This window comes from Hypanus sabinus, chromosome 10 (assembly GCF_030144855.1).
Source record: "Hypanus sabinus isolate sHypSab1 chromosome 10, sHypSab1.hap1, whole genome shotgun sequence".
Lineage (NCBI taxonomy): Eukaryota > Metazoa > Chordata > Chondrichthyes > Myliobatiformes > Dasyatidae > Hypanus > Hypanus sabinus.
The window spans coordinates 106,702,128-106,722,676 of NC_082715.1; the positions used below are offsets into that span (position 1 = coordinate 106,702,128).

The 20,549-nt window shown below is 54.6% G+C and overlaps 1 protein-coding gene across 3 annotated transcripts in view; it reads right to left on the reverse strand.

Moving 5' to 3' along the window:
* klc1b (kinesin light chain 1b) overlaps window positions 1-20,549 on the reverse strand; it is a 74,297-nt gene that overhangs the window by 36,813 nt on the left and 16,935 nt on the right. For 2 of the 3 annotated variants that reach the window (XM_059982544.1, XM_059982546.1), the window contains exons 3-6: window positions 19,136-19,366; window positions 18,600-18,675; window positions 1,109-1,340; window positions 419-506 (exon numbers count right to left, since the gene is read on the reverse strand). In XM_059982544.1, the coding sequence (XP_059838527.1) occupies window positions 419-506; window positions 1,109-1,340; window positions 18,600-18,675; window positions 19,136-19,366 (627 nt within the window). The remainder of the gene's footprint in view (window positions 1-418; window positions 507-1,108; window positions 1,341-18,599; window positions 18,676-19,135; window positions 19,367-20,549) is intronic. The other variant, XM_059982545.1, reaches the window with a different exon arrangement.

Sequence of the window (20,549 nt, forward strand, 5' to 3'; positions counted from 1 at the left end):
GCCCCATTGCTACAGGATGAGGAGGTAGAGATTATAGTGGGAGGGGTATTTACTCTCTTCCCCAATCAGTAATATAACAGCCCCACCTCTTTTACCTCCCCCTCCACCACACCCAAAACATCTAAATCCTAGATCATCAAATTCTTTCACCCTTGTTTCTGTGACTGCACTACCATCCCCTACCGAGGGGAGGGGATAACAATATCCCCTCAATATCAATATCCTGTCTGTCTCCCTCTTTCTGTCTGGAGCAGTGACTCCAGGCACAATTTGCAACCACGAGGTCCCTGACTCACTGCAAAACTCACATATCCAGTCTGGAGTGGGGCCAGACCAGAACACAAGGGTAGTCACCCCATCTTGCCGCCTGTCACCCTCGTGTCACCCCAGCCCGCCCTGCCTCTCCCCGCTCACTCACGGCTGGGTGGTCCTTGCCCAGGGTTTTCTCCCGGATGTTCAGAGCATCATTCAGGAGGTGTGCGGCTTCCTTGTACTTGTTCTGGTCCCTGTGTGGAGAGAGGAGGGAGTGTGGCTGAGAATTGGTGGGGAGGGGGCAAAACTGAGAGTTTTGACTGGGGTCTGGGGAAAAGAGTGAGACTCAGAGAGGAGTGGGGGTGTTGGGGGCATGGAGGGAAGGAATAAGAGTCAAAGAGCAAGACTGATACCCGTGAGTAAAAACACAAAATGCTGGCAGAACTCAGCAGGCCAGACAGCATCTATGGGAGGAGGTAGTGACGACGAGTTAGTTGGTTGTGGAGACACGCTCCAAGGAGGATACCTGACTATAATACTGGGTCTGGGTTAGCGTGGGGTCCAAAAGTTTCAGGGCCGAAGAAATAGTAGTTTGGGAACAGTGGTGTGTGAGAGAATGTGAGGGAGAGAGAAAAATGAGGAAAAGGAGAGGTGGGAGAGAGAGATGGGGATAAAGATTCAGGGGAAGAAAGATGGGATGAGAGGTGGGGGGAGAGGGATGAGGGGAAAGAGATGGGCAAGATGGCAGAGAGGAAATAGGGAGAGAGCTGGGGAAGGGTGCAAAGGCTTTGGGGTTTCAGTTGGTCTGGGGTTTGGGTTGGTGGAGGTATGGGAGGGAGTGTGTAGGGTTGCTCACCTGTACACCAGGGCCAGGATGTTGAGCATGGTGGCCACGTCAGGATGGTCGTGGCCGGAGGTTTTCTCCAGGTCCTCCAGCGCCTGTTTACACAGTGGTACGGCCACCTCATAGCGGCCCTGCGAGGCGTACTGGATCACCAGGTTATGCAGAGTCCGCAGGCGGGCCGGGATCTCGTAACCGCACTGCTGCGCCGCGGCCACAGCGCTGCTGCTGTGGGCGTGTGAGGCTGCTGCGGGGAGTGAGGGACGGTGAGTAAACGGATCCTGGACACACGGTGGCCCCCCATCCAAGCCCAACCCCACTCACAACCCACTATCCATTCCTTCACTGTGTCTGCCTGATCTTCCAACCCCACTCACAACCCACTGTCCATTCCTTCACTGTGTCTGCCTGATCTTCCAACCCTCCTCAACCCACTGTCCATTCCTTCACTGTGTCTGCCTGATCTTCCAACCCTCCTCAACCCACTGTCCATTCCTTCACTGTGTCTGCCTGATCTTCCAACCCTCCTCAACCCACTGTCCATTCCTTCACTGTGTCTGCCTGATCTTCCAACCCTCCTCAACCCACTGTCCATTCCTTGTCTGCCTGATCTTCCAACCCTACTCACAATCCGCTGTCCATTCCTTCACTGTCTGCCTGATCTTCCAACCCTCCTCAACCCACTGTCCATTCCTTCACTGTGTCTGCCTGATCTTCCAACCCCACTCACAACCCACTGTCCATTCCTTCACTGTGTCTGCCTGATCTTCCAATCCCACTCACAACCCACTGTCCATTCCTTCACTGTGTCTGCCTGATCTTCCAACCCTCCTCAACCCACTGTCCATTCCTTCACTGTGTCTGCCTGAACTTCCAACCCCACTCACAACTCACTGTCCATTCCTTCACTGTGTCTGCCTGATCTTCCAACCCCACTCACAACCCACTGTCCATTCCTTCACTGTGTCTGCCTGATCTTCCAACCCCACTCACAACCCACTGTCCATTCCTTCACTGTGTCTGCCTGATCTTCCAACCCCACTCACAACCCACTGTCCATTCCTTCACTGTGTCTGCCTGATCTTCCAACCCTCCTCAACCCACTGTCCATTCCTTCACTGTGTCTGCCTGATCTTCCAACCCCACTCACAACCCACTGTCCATTCCTTCACTGTGTCTGCCTGATCTTCCAACCCCACTCACAACCCACTGTCCATTCCTTCACTGTGACTGCCTGATCTTCCAACCCCACTCACAACCCACTGTCCATTCCTTCACTGTGTCTGCCTGATCTTCCAACCCCACTCACAACCCACTGTCCATTCCTTCACTGTGACTGCCTGATCTTCCAACCCCACTCACAACCCACTGTCCATTCCTTCACTGTGTCTGCCTGATCTTCCAACCCCACTCACAACCCACTGTCCATTCCTTCACTGTGTCTGCCTGATCTTCCAACCCCACTCACAACCCACTGTCCATTCCTTCACTGTGTCTGCCTGATCTTCCAACCCAACTCACAACCCACTGTCCATTCCTTCACTGTGTCTGCCTGATCTTCCAACCCCACTCACAACCCACTGTCCATTCCTTCACTGTGTCTGCCTGATCTTCCAACCCCACTCACAACCCACTGTCCATTCCTTCACTGTGTCTGCCTGATCTTCCAACCCCACTCACAACCCACTGTCCATTCCTTCACTGTGTCTGCCTGATCTTCCAACCCCACTCACAACCCACTGTCCAATCCTTCACTGTGTCTGCCTGATCTTCCAACCCCACTCACAACCCACTGTCCATTCCTTCACTGTGTCTGCCTGATCTTCCAACCCTCCTCAACCCACTGTCCATTCCTTCACTGTGTCTGCCTGATCTTCCAACCCCACTCACAACCCACTGTCCATTCCTTCACTGTGACTGCCTGATCTTCCAACCCCACTCACAACCCACTGTCCATTCCTTCACTGTGTCTGCCTGATCTTCCAACCCTCCTCAACCCACTGTCCATTCCTTCACTGTGTCTGCCTGATCTTCCAACCCCACTCACAACCCACTGTCCATTCCTTCACTGTGTCTGCCTGATCTTCCAACCCCACTCACAACCCACTGTCCATTCCTTCACTGTGTCTGCCTGATCTTCCAACCCCACTCACAACCCACTGTCCATTCCTTCACTGTGTCTGCCTGATCTTCCAACCCCACTCACAACCCACTGTCCATTCCTTCACTGTGACTGCCTGATCTTCCAACCCCACTCACAACCCACTGTCCATTCCTTCACTGTGTCTGCCTGATCTTCCAACCCCACTCACAACCCACTGTCCATTCCTTCACTGTGTCTGCCTGATCTTCCAACCCCACTCACAACCCACTGTCCATTCCTTCACTGTGTCTGCCTGATCTTCCAACCCCACTCACAACCCACTGTCCATTCCTTCACTGTGTCTGCCTGATCTTCCAACCCCACTCACAACCCACTGTCCATTCCTTCACTGTGTCTGCCTGATCTTCCAACCCCACTCACAACCCACTGTCCATTCCTTCACTGTGTCTGCCTGATCTTCCAACCCTCCTGAATCAAACCCCTTCATTCACACTCCCTTCCCCCCACACTCACACTCCAACCCATCACACTCACGCCACACCCCACTCACATCACACCCCCCACTCACATTACACCCCACACTCAACTCACATCCCACACTCAAGTCACACCCATCACACTCACATCACACCATACACTCACGTCACACCCCACACTCACATCACACCCCACACTCACATCACACCCCACACTCACATCACACCCATCACACTCACGTCACACCACACACTCACATCACATCCCACACTCACATCACACCCATCACACTCACATCACACCCCACACTCACATCACACCCATCACACTCACGTCACACCCCACTCACGTCACACCCCACTCACATCACACCCCACACTCACATCACACCCCACACTCACATCACACCCATCACACTCACATCACACCCCACACTCACATCACACCCCACACTCACATCACACCCATCACACTCACGTCACACCCATCACATTCACATCACACCCCACACTCACATCACACCCATCACACTCACATCACACCCCACACTCACATCACACCCCACACTCACATCACACCCCACACTCACATCACACCCATCACACTCACGTCACACCCCACACTCACATCACACCCATCACACTCACATCACACCCATCACATTCACATCACACCCATCACACTCACCTCACACCCCACAGTCACATCACACCCCACACTCACATCACACCCCACACTCACATCACACCCATCACACTCACCTCACACCCCACAGTCACATCACACCCCACACTCACATCACACCCATCACACTCACGTCACACCCATTACACTCAAGTCACACCCCACACTCACATCACACCACACACTCACATCACATCCCATACACATCACACCCCACTCTCACGTCACACCACACACTCACATCACACCCCACACTCACATCACACCTCACACTCACATCACACCCATCACACTCACGTCACACCCCACACTCACCTCAAACCCCACACTCACTTCACACTCACATCACACTCACATCACACCCCACAGTCACCTCACACCCCAGTCACATCACACACATCACACTCACGTCACACCGCACACTCACGTCACACCCCACACTCACATCACATCCCATACACATCACACCCCACACTCACGTCACACCACACACTCACATCACAACTATCACTCTCACGTCACACCACACTCACATCACACCCCACACTCACGTCACACCCATTACACTCACGACACACCCCACACTCACATCACACCCATCACACTCACATCACACCCATCACACTCATGTCACACTCCACACTCACATCACATCCCATACACATCACACCCCACACTCACATCACACCCCACACTCACCTCACACCCATCACACTCAATACACTCACGTCACACCCCACACTCACGTCACACCTCACACTCACATCACACCCCACACTCATATCACATCCATCACACTCACGTCACACTCATTACACTCACGTCACACCCATCACTCACATCACACCCACTCTGACGTCACACCACACACTCACATCACACCCCACACTCACATCACACCTATCACACTCACGTCACACCACACTCACATCACACCCCACACTCACGTCATACCCCACTCACCTCAAACCCCACACTCACATCACACCCATCACACTCACGTCACATCCCACACTCACGTCACACCCCACACTCACATCACACCTCACACTCACATCTCACCCATCACACTCACGTCACACCCCACACTCACATCACACCCCACACTCACGTCACACTCACATCACACCCATCACACTCACGTCACACCCCACACTCACGTCACACCCCACACTCACATCACACCCCACACTCACATCACACCCATCACACTCACATCACACCCATCACACTCACCTCAAACCCCACACTCACATCACACTCACATCACACTCACGTCACACCCCACACTCACATCACACCCCACACTCACGTCATACCCCACTCACCTCAAACCCCACACTCACATCACACCCATCATACTCACATCACACCCCACACTCACATCACACCCATCACACTCACGTCACACTGATTACACTCACGTCACACCCATCACACCCCACACACACGTCACACACCCCACTCATATCACACCCATCACACTCACATCACACTGATTACACTCAGGTCACACCCATCACACCCCACACTCACGTCACACCCCCCACTCACATCACACCCCGCACTCACATCACACCCATCACACACACGTCACACCCCACTCACATCACACCCCACACTCACGTCACACCTCACACTCACATCACATCCATCACACTCACGTCACACCCATCACACTCACATCACACCCCATTCTGACGTCACACCACACACTCACATCACACCCCACACTCACATCACACCTATCACACTCACATCACACCACACACTCACATCACACCTCACACTCACATCACACCTCACACTCACATCACACCCATCACACTCACGTCACACCCCACACTCACCTCAAACCCCACACTCACTTCACACTCACATCACACCCCACACTCAGCTCACACCCCAGTCACATCACACACATCACACTCACGTCACACCGCACACTCACGTCACACCCCACACTCACATCACATCCCATACACATCACACCCCACACTCACGTCACACCACACACTCACATCACAACTATCACTCTCACGTCACACCACACTCACATCACACCCCACACTCACCTCACACCCACTCACATCACACCCCACACTCATATCACATCCATCACACTCACGTCACACTCATTACACTCACGTCACACACATCACTCACATCACACCCCACTCTGACGTCACACCACACACTCACATCACACCCCACACTCACATCACACCCATCACACTCACGTCACACCCATCACACTCACATCACACCCATCACACTCACGTCACACCCATCACACTCACGTCACACCCATCACACTCACGTCACACCACACTCACATCACACCCATCACACTCACGTCACACCCATCACACTCACGTCACACCCCACTCACATCACACCGCACACTCACATCACACCCATCACACTCACGTCACACCGCGCATTCATGTCACAGTCCACACTCACATCACATCCCATACACATCACACCCCACACTCACATCACATCCCATACATCACACCCCACACTCACCTCACACCCATCACACTCACGTCACACCCATCACACCCCACACACGTCGCACCACACACTCACGTCACACCCCACAGTCACATCACACCCCACACTCACGTCACACCCCACACTCACGTCACACCTCACACTCACATCACACCCCACACTCACCTCACACCCCACACTCACATCACACCCATCACACACACGTCACACCTCATACACACATCACACCCATCACACTCACGTCACATCCCACACTCACGTCACATCCCACACTCACGTCACATCCCATACACATCACACCCCACACTCACGTCACACCCCACACTCACGTCACACCCCACACTCATCTCAAACCCCACTCAAATCACTCACGTCACACACATCACACTCATGTCACACTCATTAAACTCACGTCACACCCATCACACCCCACACTCACGTCACACCCCCCACTCACATCACACCCCACTCTCACGTCACACCACACACTTACATCACACCACACACTCACATCACACCTATCACACTCACATCACACCACACACTCACATCACATCCCATACACATCACACCCCACACTCACCTCACACCCCACACTCACGTCACACCCCACACTCACATCACACCCCACACTCACCTCACACCCCACACTCACATCACACCACACACTCACATCACATCCCATACACATCACACCCCACACTCACCTCACACCCCACACTCACGTCACACCCCACACTCACATCACACCCCACACTCACCTCACACCCCACACTCACGTCACATCCCACACTCACGTCACATCCCATACACATCACACCCCACACTCACGTCACACCCCACACTCATCTCAAACCCCACTCAAATCACTCACGTCACACACATCACACTCATTAAACTCACGTCACACCCATCACACACATCACACCCCACTCTGACGTCACACCCCCCACTCACGTCACACCCCACACTCACATCACACCACACACTCACATCACATCCCATACACATCACACCCCACACTCACCTCACACCCCACACTCACGTCACACCCCACACTCACGTCACACCCCACACTCACGTCACACCCCACACTCACATCACACCCCACACTCACCTCACACCCCACACTCACGTCACACCGCACACTCACGTCACATCCCACACTCACGTCACATCCCATACACATCACACCCCACACTCACGTCACACCCCACACTCATCTCAAACCCCACTCAAATCACTCACGTCACACACATCACACTCATTAAACTCACGTCACACCCATCACACACATCACACCCCACTCTGACGTCACACCCCCCACTCACATCACACCCCACACTCACGTCACACCACACACTTACATCACACCACACACTTACATCACACCTATCACACTCACATCACACCCCACTCACATCACACCGCACACTCACATCACACCCATCACACTCACGTCACACCCCACACTCACATCACACCCATCACTCTCACATCACACCCATCACACTCACGTCACACCACACACTCACGTCACACCCCACACTCACATCACACCCATCACACTCACCTCACACCCCACACTCACGTCACACCACACACTCACGTCACACCACACACTCACATCACACCTCACACTCACATCACACCCATCACACTCACCTCACACCCCACACTCACGTCACACCACACACTCACGTCACACCACACACTCACATCACATCCCACACTCACGTCACACCCCACACTCACATCACACCTCACACTCACATCACACCCATCACACTCACCTCACACCCCACACTCACGTCACACCTCACACTCACGTCACATCCCATACACATCACACCCCACACTCACGTCACACCCCACTCAAATCACTCACGTCACACACATCACACTCATGTCACACTCATTAAACTCACGTCACACCCCCCACTCACATCACACCCCACACTCACATCACACCCCACACTTACATCACACCACACACTCACATCACACCCATCACACTCACGTCACACCCCACACTCACATCACACCACACACTCACATCACACCTATCACACTCACATCACACCCCACTCACATCACACCGCACACTCACATCACACCCATCACACTCACGTCACACCCCACACTCACATCACACCCATCACTCTCACATCACACCCCACACTCACATCACACCCATCACACTCACGTCACACCACACACTCACGTCACACCACACACTCACATCACATCCCACACTCACGTCACACCCCACACTCACATCACACCTCACACTCACATCACACCTCACACTCACATCACACCTCACACTCACATCACACCCCACACTCACCTCACACCCCAGTCACATCACACACATCACACTCACGTCACACCGCACACTCACGTCACACCCCACACTCACATCACATCCCATACACATCACACCCCACACTCACATCACACCACACACTCACATCACACCTCACACTCACATCACACCTCACACTCACATCACACCCATCACACTCACGTCACACCCCACACTCACCTCAAACCCCACACTCACTTCACACTCACATCACACTCACATCACACCCCACACTCACCTCACACCCCAGTCACATCACACACATCACACTCACGTCACACCGCACACTCACGTCACACCCCACACTCACATCACATCCCATACACATCACACCCCACACTCACGTCACACCACACACTCACATCACAACTATCACTCTCACGTCACACCACACTCACATCACACCCCACACTCACCTCACACCCATCACACTCAATACACTCACGTCACACCCCACACTCACGTCACACCTCACACTCACATCACACCCCACTCACATCACACCCCACACTCATATCACATCCATCACACTCACGTCACACTCATTACACTCACGTCACACACATCACTCACATCACACCCCACTCTGACGTCACACCACACACTCACATCACACCCCACACTCACATCACACCCATCACACTCACGTCACACCCATCACACTCACGTCACACCACACTCACATCACACCCATCACACTCACGTCACACCCATCACACTCACGTCACACCCCACTCACATCACACCGCACACTCACATCACACCCATCACACTCACGTCACACCGCGCATTCATGTCACAGTCCACACTCACATCACATCCCATACACATCACACCCCACACTCACATCACATCCCATACATCACACCCCACACTCACCTCACACCCATCACACTCACGTCACACCCATCACACCCCACACACGTCGCACCACACACTCACGTCACACCCCACAGTCACATCACACCCCACACTCACGTCACACCCCACACTCACGTCACACCTCACACTCACATCACACCCCACACTCACCTCACACCCCACACTCACATCACACCCATCACACACACGTCACACCTCATACACACATCACACCCATCACACTCACGTCACATCCCGCACTCACGTCACACCCCACACTCACGTCACACCCCACACTCACATCACACCCCACACTCACATCACACCCATCACACTCACATCACACCCATCACACTCACCTCAAACCCCACACTCACATCACACTCACATCACACCCATCACACTCACGTCACACCCCACACTCACATCACACCCCACACTCACGTCATACCCCACTCACCTCAAACCCCACACTCACATCACACTCACATCAAACCCCACACTCACATCACACCCATCATACTCACATCACACCCCACACTCACATCACACCCATCACACTCACGTCACACTGATTACACTCACGTCACACCCATCACACCCCACACACACGTCACACACCCCACTCATATCACACCCATCACACTCACGTCACACTGATTACACTCACGTCACACCCATCACACCCCACACTCACGTCACACCTCACACTCACATCACATCCATCACACTCACGTCACACCCATCACACTCACATCACACCCCATTCTGACGTCACACCACACACTCACATCACACCCATCACACTCACATCACACCACACACTCACATCACACCTCACACTCACATCACACCTCACACTCACATCACACCCCACACTCACCTCACACCCCAGTCACATCACACACATCACACTCACGTCACACCGCACACTCACGTCACACCCCACACTCACATCACATCCCATACACATCACACCCCACACTCATATCACACCACACACTCACATCACACCTCACACTCACATCACACCTCACACTCACATCACACCCATCACACTCACGTCACACCCCACACTCACCTCAAACCCCACACTCACTTCACACTCACATCACACTCACATCACACCCCACACTCACCTCACACCCCAGTCACATCACACACATCACACTCACGTCACACCGCACACTCACGTCACACCCCACACTCACATCACATCCCATACACATCACACCCCACACTCACGTCACACCACACACTCACATCACAACTATCACTCTCACGTCACACCACACTCACATCACACCCCACACTCACCTCACACCCATCACACTCAATACACTCACGTCACACCCCACACTCACGTCACACCTCACACTCACATCACACCCCACTCACATCACACCCCACACTCATATCACATCCATCACACTCACGTCACACTCATTACACTCACGTCACACACATCACTCACATCACACCCCACTCTGACGTCACACCACACACTCACATCACACCCCACACTCACATCACACCCATCACACTCACGTCACACCCATCACACTCACGTCACACCACACTCACATCACACCCATCACACTCACGTCACACCCATCACACTCACGTCACACCCCACTCACATCACACCGCACACTCACATCACACCCATCACACTCACGTCACACCGCGCATTCATGTCACAGTCCACACTCACATCACATCCCATACACATCACACCCCACACTCACATCACATCCCATACATCACACCCCACACTCACCTCACACCCATCACACTCACGTCACACCCATCACACCCCACACACGTCGCACCACACACTCACGTCACACCCCACAGTCACATCACACCCCACACTCACGTCACACCCCACACTCACCTCACACCCCACACTCACATCACACACGTCACACCTCATACACACATCACACCCATCACACTCACGTCACATCCCACACTCACGTCACATCCCACACTCACGTCACATCCCATACACATCACACCCCACACTCACGTCACACCCCACACTCACGTCACACCCCACACTCATCTCAAACCCCACTCAAATCACTCACGTCACACACATCACACTCATGTCACACTCATTAAACTCACGTCACACCCATCACACCCCACACTCACGTCACACCCCCCACTCACATCACATCCCACTCTCACGTCACACCCCACACTTACATCACACCACACACTCACATCACACCTATCACACTCACATCACACCACACACTCACATCACATCCCATACACATCACACCCCACACTCACCTCACACCCCACACTCACGTCACACCCCACACTCACATCACACCCCACACTCACCTCACACCCCACACTCACATCACACCACACACTCACATCACATCCCATACACATCACACCCCACACTCACCTCACACCACACACTCACATCACACCCATCACACTCACGTCACACCCCACACTCACGTCACACACCACACTCACATCACCTCCCATACACATCACACCCCACACTCACGTCATACCCCACTCACCTCAAACCCCACACTCACATCACACTCACATCACACCCCACACTCACATCACACCCATCACACACACGTCACACCGCGCACTCACGTCACACCTCACACTCACCTCACACCTCACACTCTCATCACACCCATCACACTCACGTCACACCCCACAGTCACATCACACCCCACACTCACGTCACACCCCACACTCACGTCACACCTCACACTCACATCACACCCATCACACTCACATCACACCGATTACACTCACGTCACACCCATCACACTCACATCACACCCCACACTCACATCACACCCATCACACTCACGTCACACCCCACACTCACATCACACCCATCACACTCACGTCACACCCCACACTCACATCACACCCATCACTCTCACATCACACCCCACACTCACATCACACCGCGCACTCATGTCACAGTCCACACTCACATCACACCCCACTCACCTCAAACCCCACACTCACATCATACTCACATCACACCCCCCACTCATATCACACCCATCACACTCACGTCACACTGATTACACTCACGTCACACCCATCACACCCCCCACTCACATCACACCCCCCACTCACCTCACACCCCACACTCACATCACACCCCCCACTCACGTCACACCCCCCACTCATATCACACCCATCACACTCACGTCACACTGATTACACTCACGTCACACCCATCACACCCCACACTCAAATCACACCCCCCACTCACATCACACCCCCCACTCACCTCACACCCCGCACTCACATCACACCCATCACACACACGTCACACCCCACTCACATCACACCCCCCACTCACGTCACACCTCACACTCACATCACATCCATCACACTCACGTCACACCCATCACACTCACATCACACCCCACTCTGACGTCACACCACACACTCACATCACACCCCACACTCACATCACACCTATCACACTCACATCACACCACACACTCACATCACACCTCACACTCACATCACACCTCACACTCACATCACACCCATCACACTCACGTCACACCCATCACACTCACGTCACACCGCACACTCACCTCAAACCCCACACTCACTTCACACTCACATCACACTCACATCACACCCCACACTCACCTCACACCCCAGTCACATCACACTCACGTCACACCGCACACTCACGTCACACCCCACACTCACATCACATCCCATACACATCACACCCCACACTCACGTCACACCACACACTCACATCACAACTATCACTCTCACGTCACACCACACTCACATCACACCCCACACTCACGTCACACCCATTACACTCACGACACACCCCACACTCACATCACACCCATCACACACACGTCACACCCATCACACTCACGTCACACCCCACACTCACGTCACACCCCACACTCACATCACCTCCCATACACATCACACCCCACACTCACGTCATACCCCACTCACCGCAAACCCCACACTCACATCACACTCACATCACACCCCACACTCACCTCACACCCATCACACTCACGTCACACCCCACACTCACATCACACCCCACACTCACGTCACACCGCGCACTCACGTCACATCCCACACTCACGTCACACCTCACACTCACATCACACTCACGTCACACCCCACAGTCACATCACACCCCACACTCACGTCACACCTCACACTCACATCACACCCATCACACTCACGTCACACCTCACACTCACATCACACCCATCACACTCACGTCACACCCCACAGTCACATCACACCCCACACTCACGTCACACCTCACACTCACATCACACCCCACACTCACATCACACCCATCACACTCACATCACACCCATCACACTCACGTCACACCCCACACTCACGTCACACCTCACACTCACATCACACCCATCACACTCACATCACACCCATCACACTCACGTCACACCCCACAGTCACATCACACCTCACACTCACATCACACCCATCACACTCACGTCACACCCCACTCACATCACACCCCACACTCACGTCACACCTCACACTCACATCACACCCATCACACTCACGTCACACCCCACACTCACGTCACACCCCACACTCACGTCACACCCCACACTCACGTCACACCTCACACTCACGTCACACCCATCACACTCACATCACACCCCACACTCACATCACACCCATCACACTCACGTCACACCCCACACTCACATCACACCCATCACACTCACATCACACCCATCACACTCACGTCACACCCCACACTCACATCACACCCATCACACTCACGTCACACCCCACACTCACATCACACCCCACACTCACATCACACCCATCACACTCACGTCACACCCCACACTCACATCACCTCCCATACACATCACACCCCCCACTCATATCACACCCATCACACTCACGTCACACTGATTACACTCACGTCACACCCCACACTCACATCACACTCACATCACACCCATCACACTCACGTCACACCCCACACTCACATCACACCCATCACACTCACATCACACCCCCCACTCATATCACACCCATCACACTCACGTCACACTGATTACACTCACGTCACACCCATCACACCCCCCACTCACATCACACCCCCCACTCACATCACACCCCGCACTCACCTCACACCCCACACTCACATCACATCCATCACACACACGTCACACCCCACACTCAAATCACACCCCCCACTCACATCACACCCCACACTCACCTCACACCCCACACTCACCTCACACCCCACACTCACGTCACACCCCACACTCACGTCACACCCATCACACTCACGTCACACCCATCACACACACGTCACACCCCACACTCACGTCACACCCCACACTCACCTCACACCCCACACTCACCTCACACCCCACACTCACGTCACACCCCACACTCACGTCACACCCCACACTCACCTCACACCCCACACTCACATCACACCTCACACTCACATCACACCTCACACTCACATCACACCTCACACTCACATCACACCCATCACACACACGTCACACCCCACTCATGTCACACCCCACACTCACCTCACACCCCACACTCACATCACACCTCACACTCACATCACACCCATCACACTCACGTCACACCCCACACTCACATCACACCCATCACACACACGTCACACCCCACACTCACATCACACCCCACACTCACCTCACACCCCACACTCACATCACACCCCACTCTCACGTCACACTCATTACACTCACGTCACACCCATCCCATACACATCACACCCCACACTCACGTCACAGCACACACTCATGTCACACCCCACTCACATCACACCCCACACTCATGTCACACCCCACACTCACGTCACACCTATCACACTCATGTCACACCCCACTCACATCACACCCCACACTCACATCACACCCCATACTCACGTCACACCCCACACTCACATCACACCCATCACACTCACGTCACACTCATTACACTCACGTCACACCCATCCCATACACATCACACCCCACACTCACGTCACAGCACACACTCAGGTCACACCCCACTCACATCACACCCCATACTCATGTCACACCCCACACTCACGTCACACCCATCACTCACGTCACACCCCACACTCATGTCACACCCCACACTCACATCACACGCATTACACTCACGACACACCCATCACACTCACGTCACACCCATCATACTCACATCACACACCCCACTCACATCACACCCATCACACTCACGTCACACCCCACACTCACATCACACCCCACACTCACATCACACCCATCACACTCATTACACTCACATCACACCCATCACACTCACATCACACCCCACACTCACATCACACCCATCACACTCACGTCACACCCCACACTCACGTCACACCCCACTCACATCACACCCATCACACTCACGTCACACCCCACACTCACATCACACCCATCACACTCACGTCACACCCCACACTCACATCACACCCATCACACTCACGTCACACCCCACACTCACATCACCTCCCATACACATCACACCCCCCACTCATATCACACCCATCACACTCACGTCACACTGATTACACTCACGTCACACCCCACACTCACATCACACCCCACACTCACATCACACCCATCACACTCACATCACACCCCACACTCACATCACACCCATCACACTCACGTCACACCCCACACTCACATCACACCCATCACACTCACATCACACCCCCCCACTCATATCACACCCATCACACTCACGTCACACTGATTACACTCACGTCACACCCCACACTCACATCACACCCCCCACTCACCTCACACCCCCCACTCACCTCACACTCACATCACATCCATCACACTCACGTCACACCCCACACTCAAATCACACCCCCCACTCACATCACACCCCACACTCACCTCACACCCCACACTCACCTCACACCCCACACTCACGTCACACCCCACACTCACGTCACACCCATCACACTCACGTCACACCCATCACACACACGTCACACCCCACACTCACGTCACACCCCACACTCACCTCACACCCCACACTCACGTCACACCCCACACTTACGTCACACCCCACACTCACCTCACACCCCACACTCACATCACACCTCACACTCACATCACACCTCACACTCACATCACACCTCACACTCACATCACACCCATCACACACACGTCACACCCCACACTCACGTCACACCCCACACTCACCTCACACCCCACACTCACATCACACCTCACACTCACATCACACCCATCACACTCACGTCACACCCCACACTCACGTCACACCCATCACACACACGTCACACCCCACACTCACATCACACCCCACACTCACCTCACACCCCACACTCACATCACACCCCACTCTCACGTCACACTCATTACACTCACGTCACACCCCACACTCACGTCACACCCCACACTCACGTCACAGCACACACTCATGTCACACCCCACTCACATCACACCCCACACTCATGTCACACCCCACACTCACGTCACACCTATCACACTCATGTCACACCCCACTCACATCACACCCCACACTCACATCACACCCCATACTCACGTCACACCCATCACACTCACGTCACACTCATTACACTCACGTCACACCCATCCCATACACATCACACCCCACACTCACGTCACAGCACACACTCAGGTCACACCCCACTCACATCACACCCCACACTCACATCACACGCATTACACTCACGACGCACCCATCACACTCACGTCACACCCATCACTCACGTCACACCCCACACTCACATCACACGCATTACACTCACGACACACCCATCACACTCACGACACACCCATCACACTCACGTCACACCCATCATACTCACGTCACACCCATCACACTCATTACACTCACGTCACACCCATCACACTCACGTCACACCCATCACACTCATTACACTCACGTCACACCCATCACACTCACGTCACACCAGACACTCACATCACACTCCACACTCACCTCACACCCCACACTCACATCACACCAGACACTCACATCACACCCATCACACTCACGTCATACCCCAGAGTAACATCACAGCCCCCACACTCACGTCACACCCCAGAGTAATGTCACAGCCCCCACACTCACGTCACACCCATTTACACTCACGTCACATTCACATCACCCCCCTCACTCAGGTCACACATCCCCACACTCACAGTTAACCCCTCACACTCACACCCCAACCCACTTACACTCATGTTACACCGGTCACACTCAATCACTGCCTCCCTTCATCTGCTCCCTTCGCCACCTCTCCCCTCAAACTCACTGCACTACCCTCCCATCATACCCACTCACTAACCTCCCCACATACTCCCCTCCCCCCAATCCCTTCCCAACACCCTTCCTTCTCACTGCCCTCCAACCCTCCCCTCTCCCTTGCTCACCTCCGGGGCCGTGCTCCTCCTCCTCGGGGAATAGGTCATCCAGCGAATCTCTTGAGGTCTCTCCCTCCTTCTCATCCTGAGGAAGAGGAAAACACAGACACACATTAGTTGGGACGCACCAAGCAAGGGCAGAGAGGTGGCGCAGTGGGGAGAGGGTGGGGTAGAACAGAGAGGGGAGATGTATGAGGGATGGGACTGAGGGGAGAGGGGAGATGTATGAGGGATGGACAGCGTGGCTGGAGGAGGAGGGATTTGCCAGGAATACAAAAGGGCAATGAGACAATCACCACTCTATCACACAGGGGTAGGTGTACAGTCACCTATCGCACCTCAACACTGAGAGATATGGGAGACACACACACACACCCAGGGAGTGGGTCAGGCCCAGAAAAAGGTTGTGCTAGTTCTGGGCAGTGAGGGGCAGGACAGAACAGTGAGGGAGGGGAGGGGATCCAGAGTGAGGGACGGGGAGGGATCGAGGTCTGTAGGGGAGGGGAGGGGATCGAGGTCTGTGGGGGAGGGGAGAGGATCCAGACCGAGGGAGAGGTGTCGTCATCGTATTTCTTCAGCTGGTTCATGAACTCGAGGTGTTTCTTCTCCTCGTCGAGCTGGGCCACAGCCTGCTCACTGCGCTGCAGCTTCTGCTGTGTCCCCGCCAGCTCGTCCCGCAGCCACTGGTTCTCCTGGCACAGTCGCCGCACCTGCGCCCGCAGCTTCTGCTTCTCCGACTCCACCGCGTTCAGGTGGTTCGACAGAGCCATCATCACCTGAGGGAGCGGGGCAGAGGTCAGTTCCACACCACGCATATCCCCACTCACCCCACAAACCTCATCACCATCACCCCACCCACAGGCCCCACAAACCACACCCTCACTCACCCCACAAACCAAACCCCCACTCACCCCACAAACCTCACCCCCACACCCGCACTCACCCCACAAACCTCACCCCCACTCATCCCACAAACCACAAACCTCACCCCCACTCACCGCACAAACCTCACCCCCACTGACCCCACAAACCACACCCCCACTCATCCCACAAACCTCACCCCCACCACCCCACAAACCACACCCCCACTCATCCCACAAACCACACCACCACCACCCCACAAACCTCATCCCCACTCATCCCACAAACCTCACCCCCACTGACCCCACAAACCACACCCCCACTCATCCCACAAACCTCACCCCCACCACCCCACAAACCTCACCCCCATTCACCCCACAAACCTCACCCCCACCACCCCACAAACCTCACTACCACTCACCCCACAAACCTCACCCCACCACCCCACAAACCTCACCCCCACTCACTGCACAAACCTCACCCCCACTCACCCCACAAACCTCACCCCCACTCACCCCACAAACCACACCACCACTCACCCCACAAACCTCACCCCACCACCCCACAAACCTCACCCCCACTCACTGCACAAACCTCACCCCCACTCATCCCACAAACCTCACCCCCACCACCCCACAAACCAAACCCCCACTCACCCCACAAACCACACCACCACCACCCCACAAACCTCATCACCATCACCCCACCCACAGGCCCCACAAACCACACCCTCACTCACCCCACAAACCAAACCCCCACTCACCCCACAAACCTCACCCCCACACCCGCACTCACCCCACAAACCTCACCCCCACTCATCCCACAAACCTCACCCCCACTCACCGCACAAACCACACCCCCACTCATCCCACAAACCTCACCCCCACCACCCCACAAACCAAACCCCCACTCACCCCACAAACCTCACCCCCACACCCCCACTCATCCCACAAACCTCACCCCCACTCACCGCACAAACCTCACCCCCACTGACCCCACAAACCACACCCCCACTCATCCCACAAACCTCACCCCCACCACCCCACAAACCACACCCCCACTCATCCCACAAACCACACCACCACCACCCCACAAACC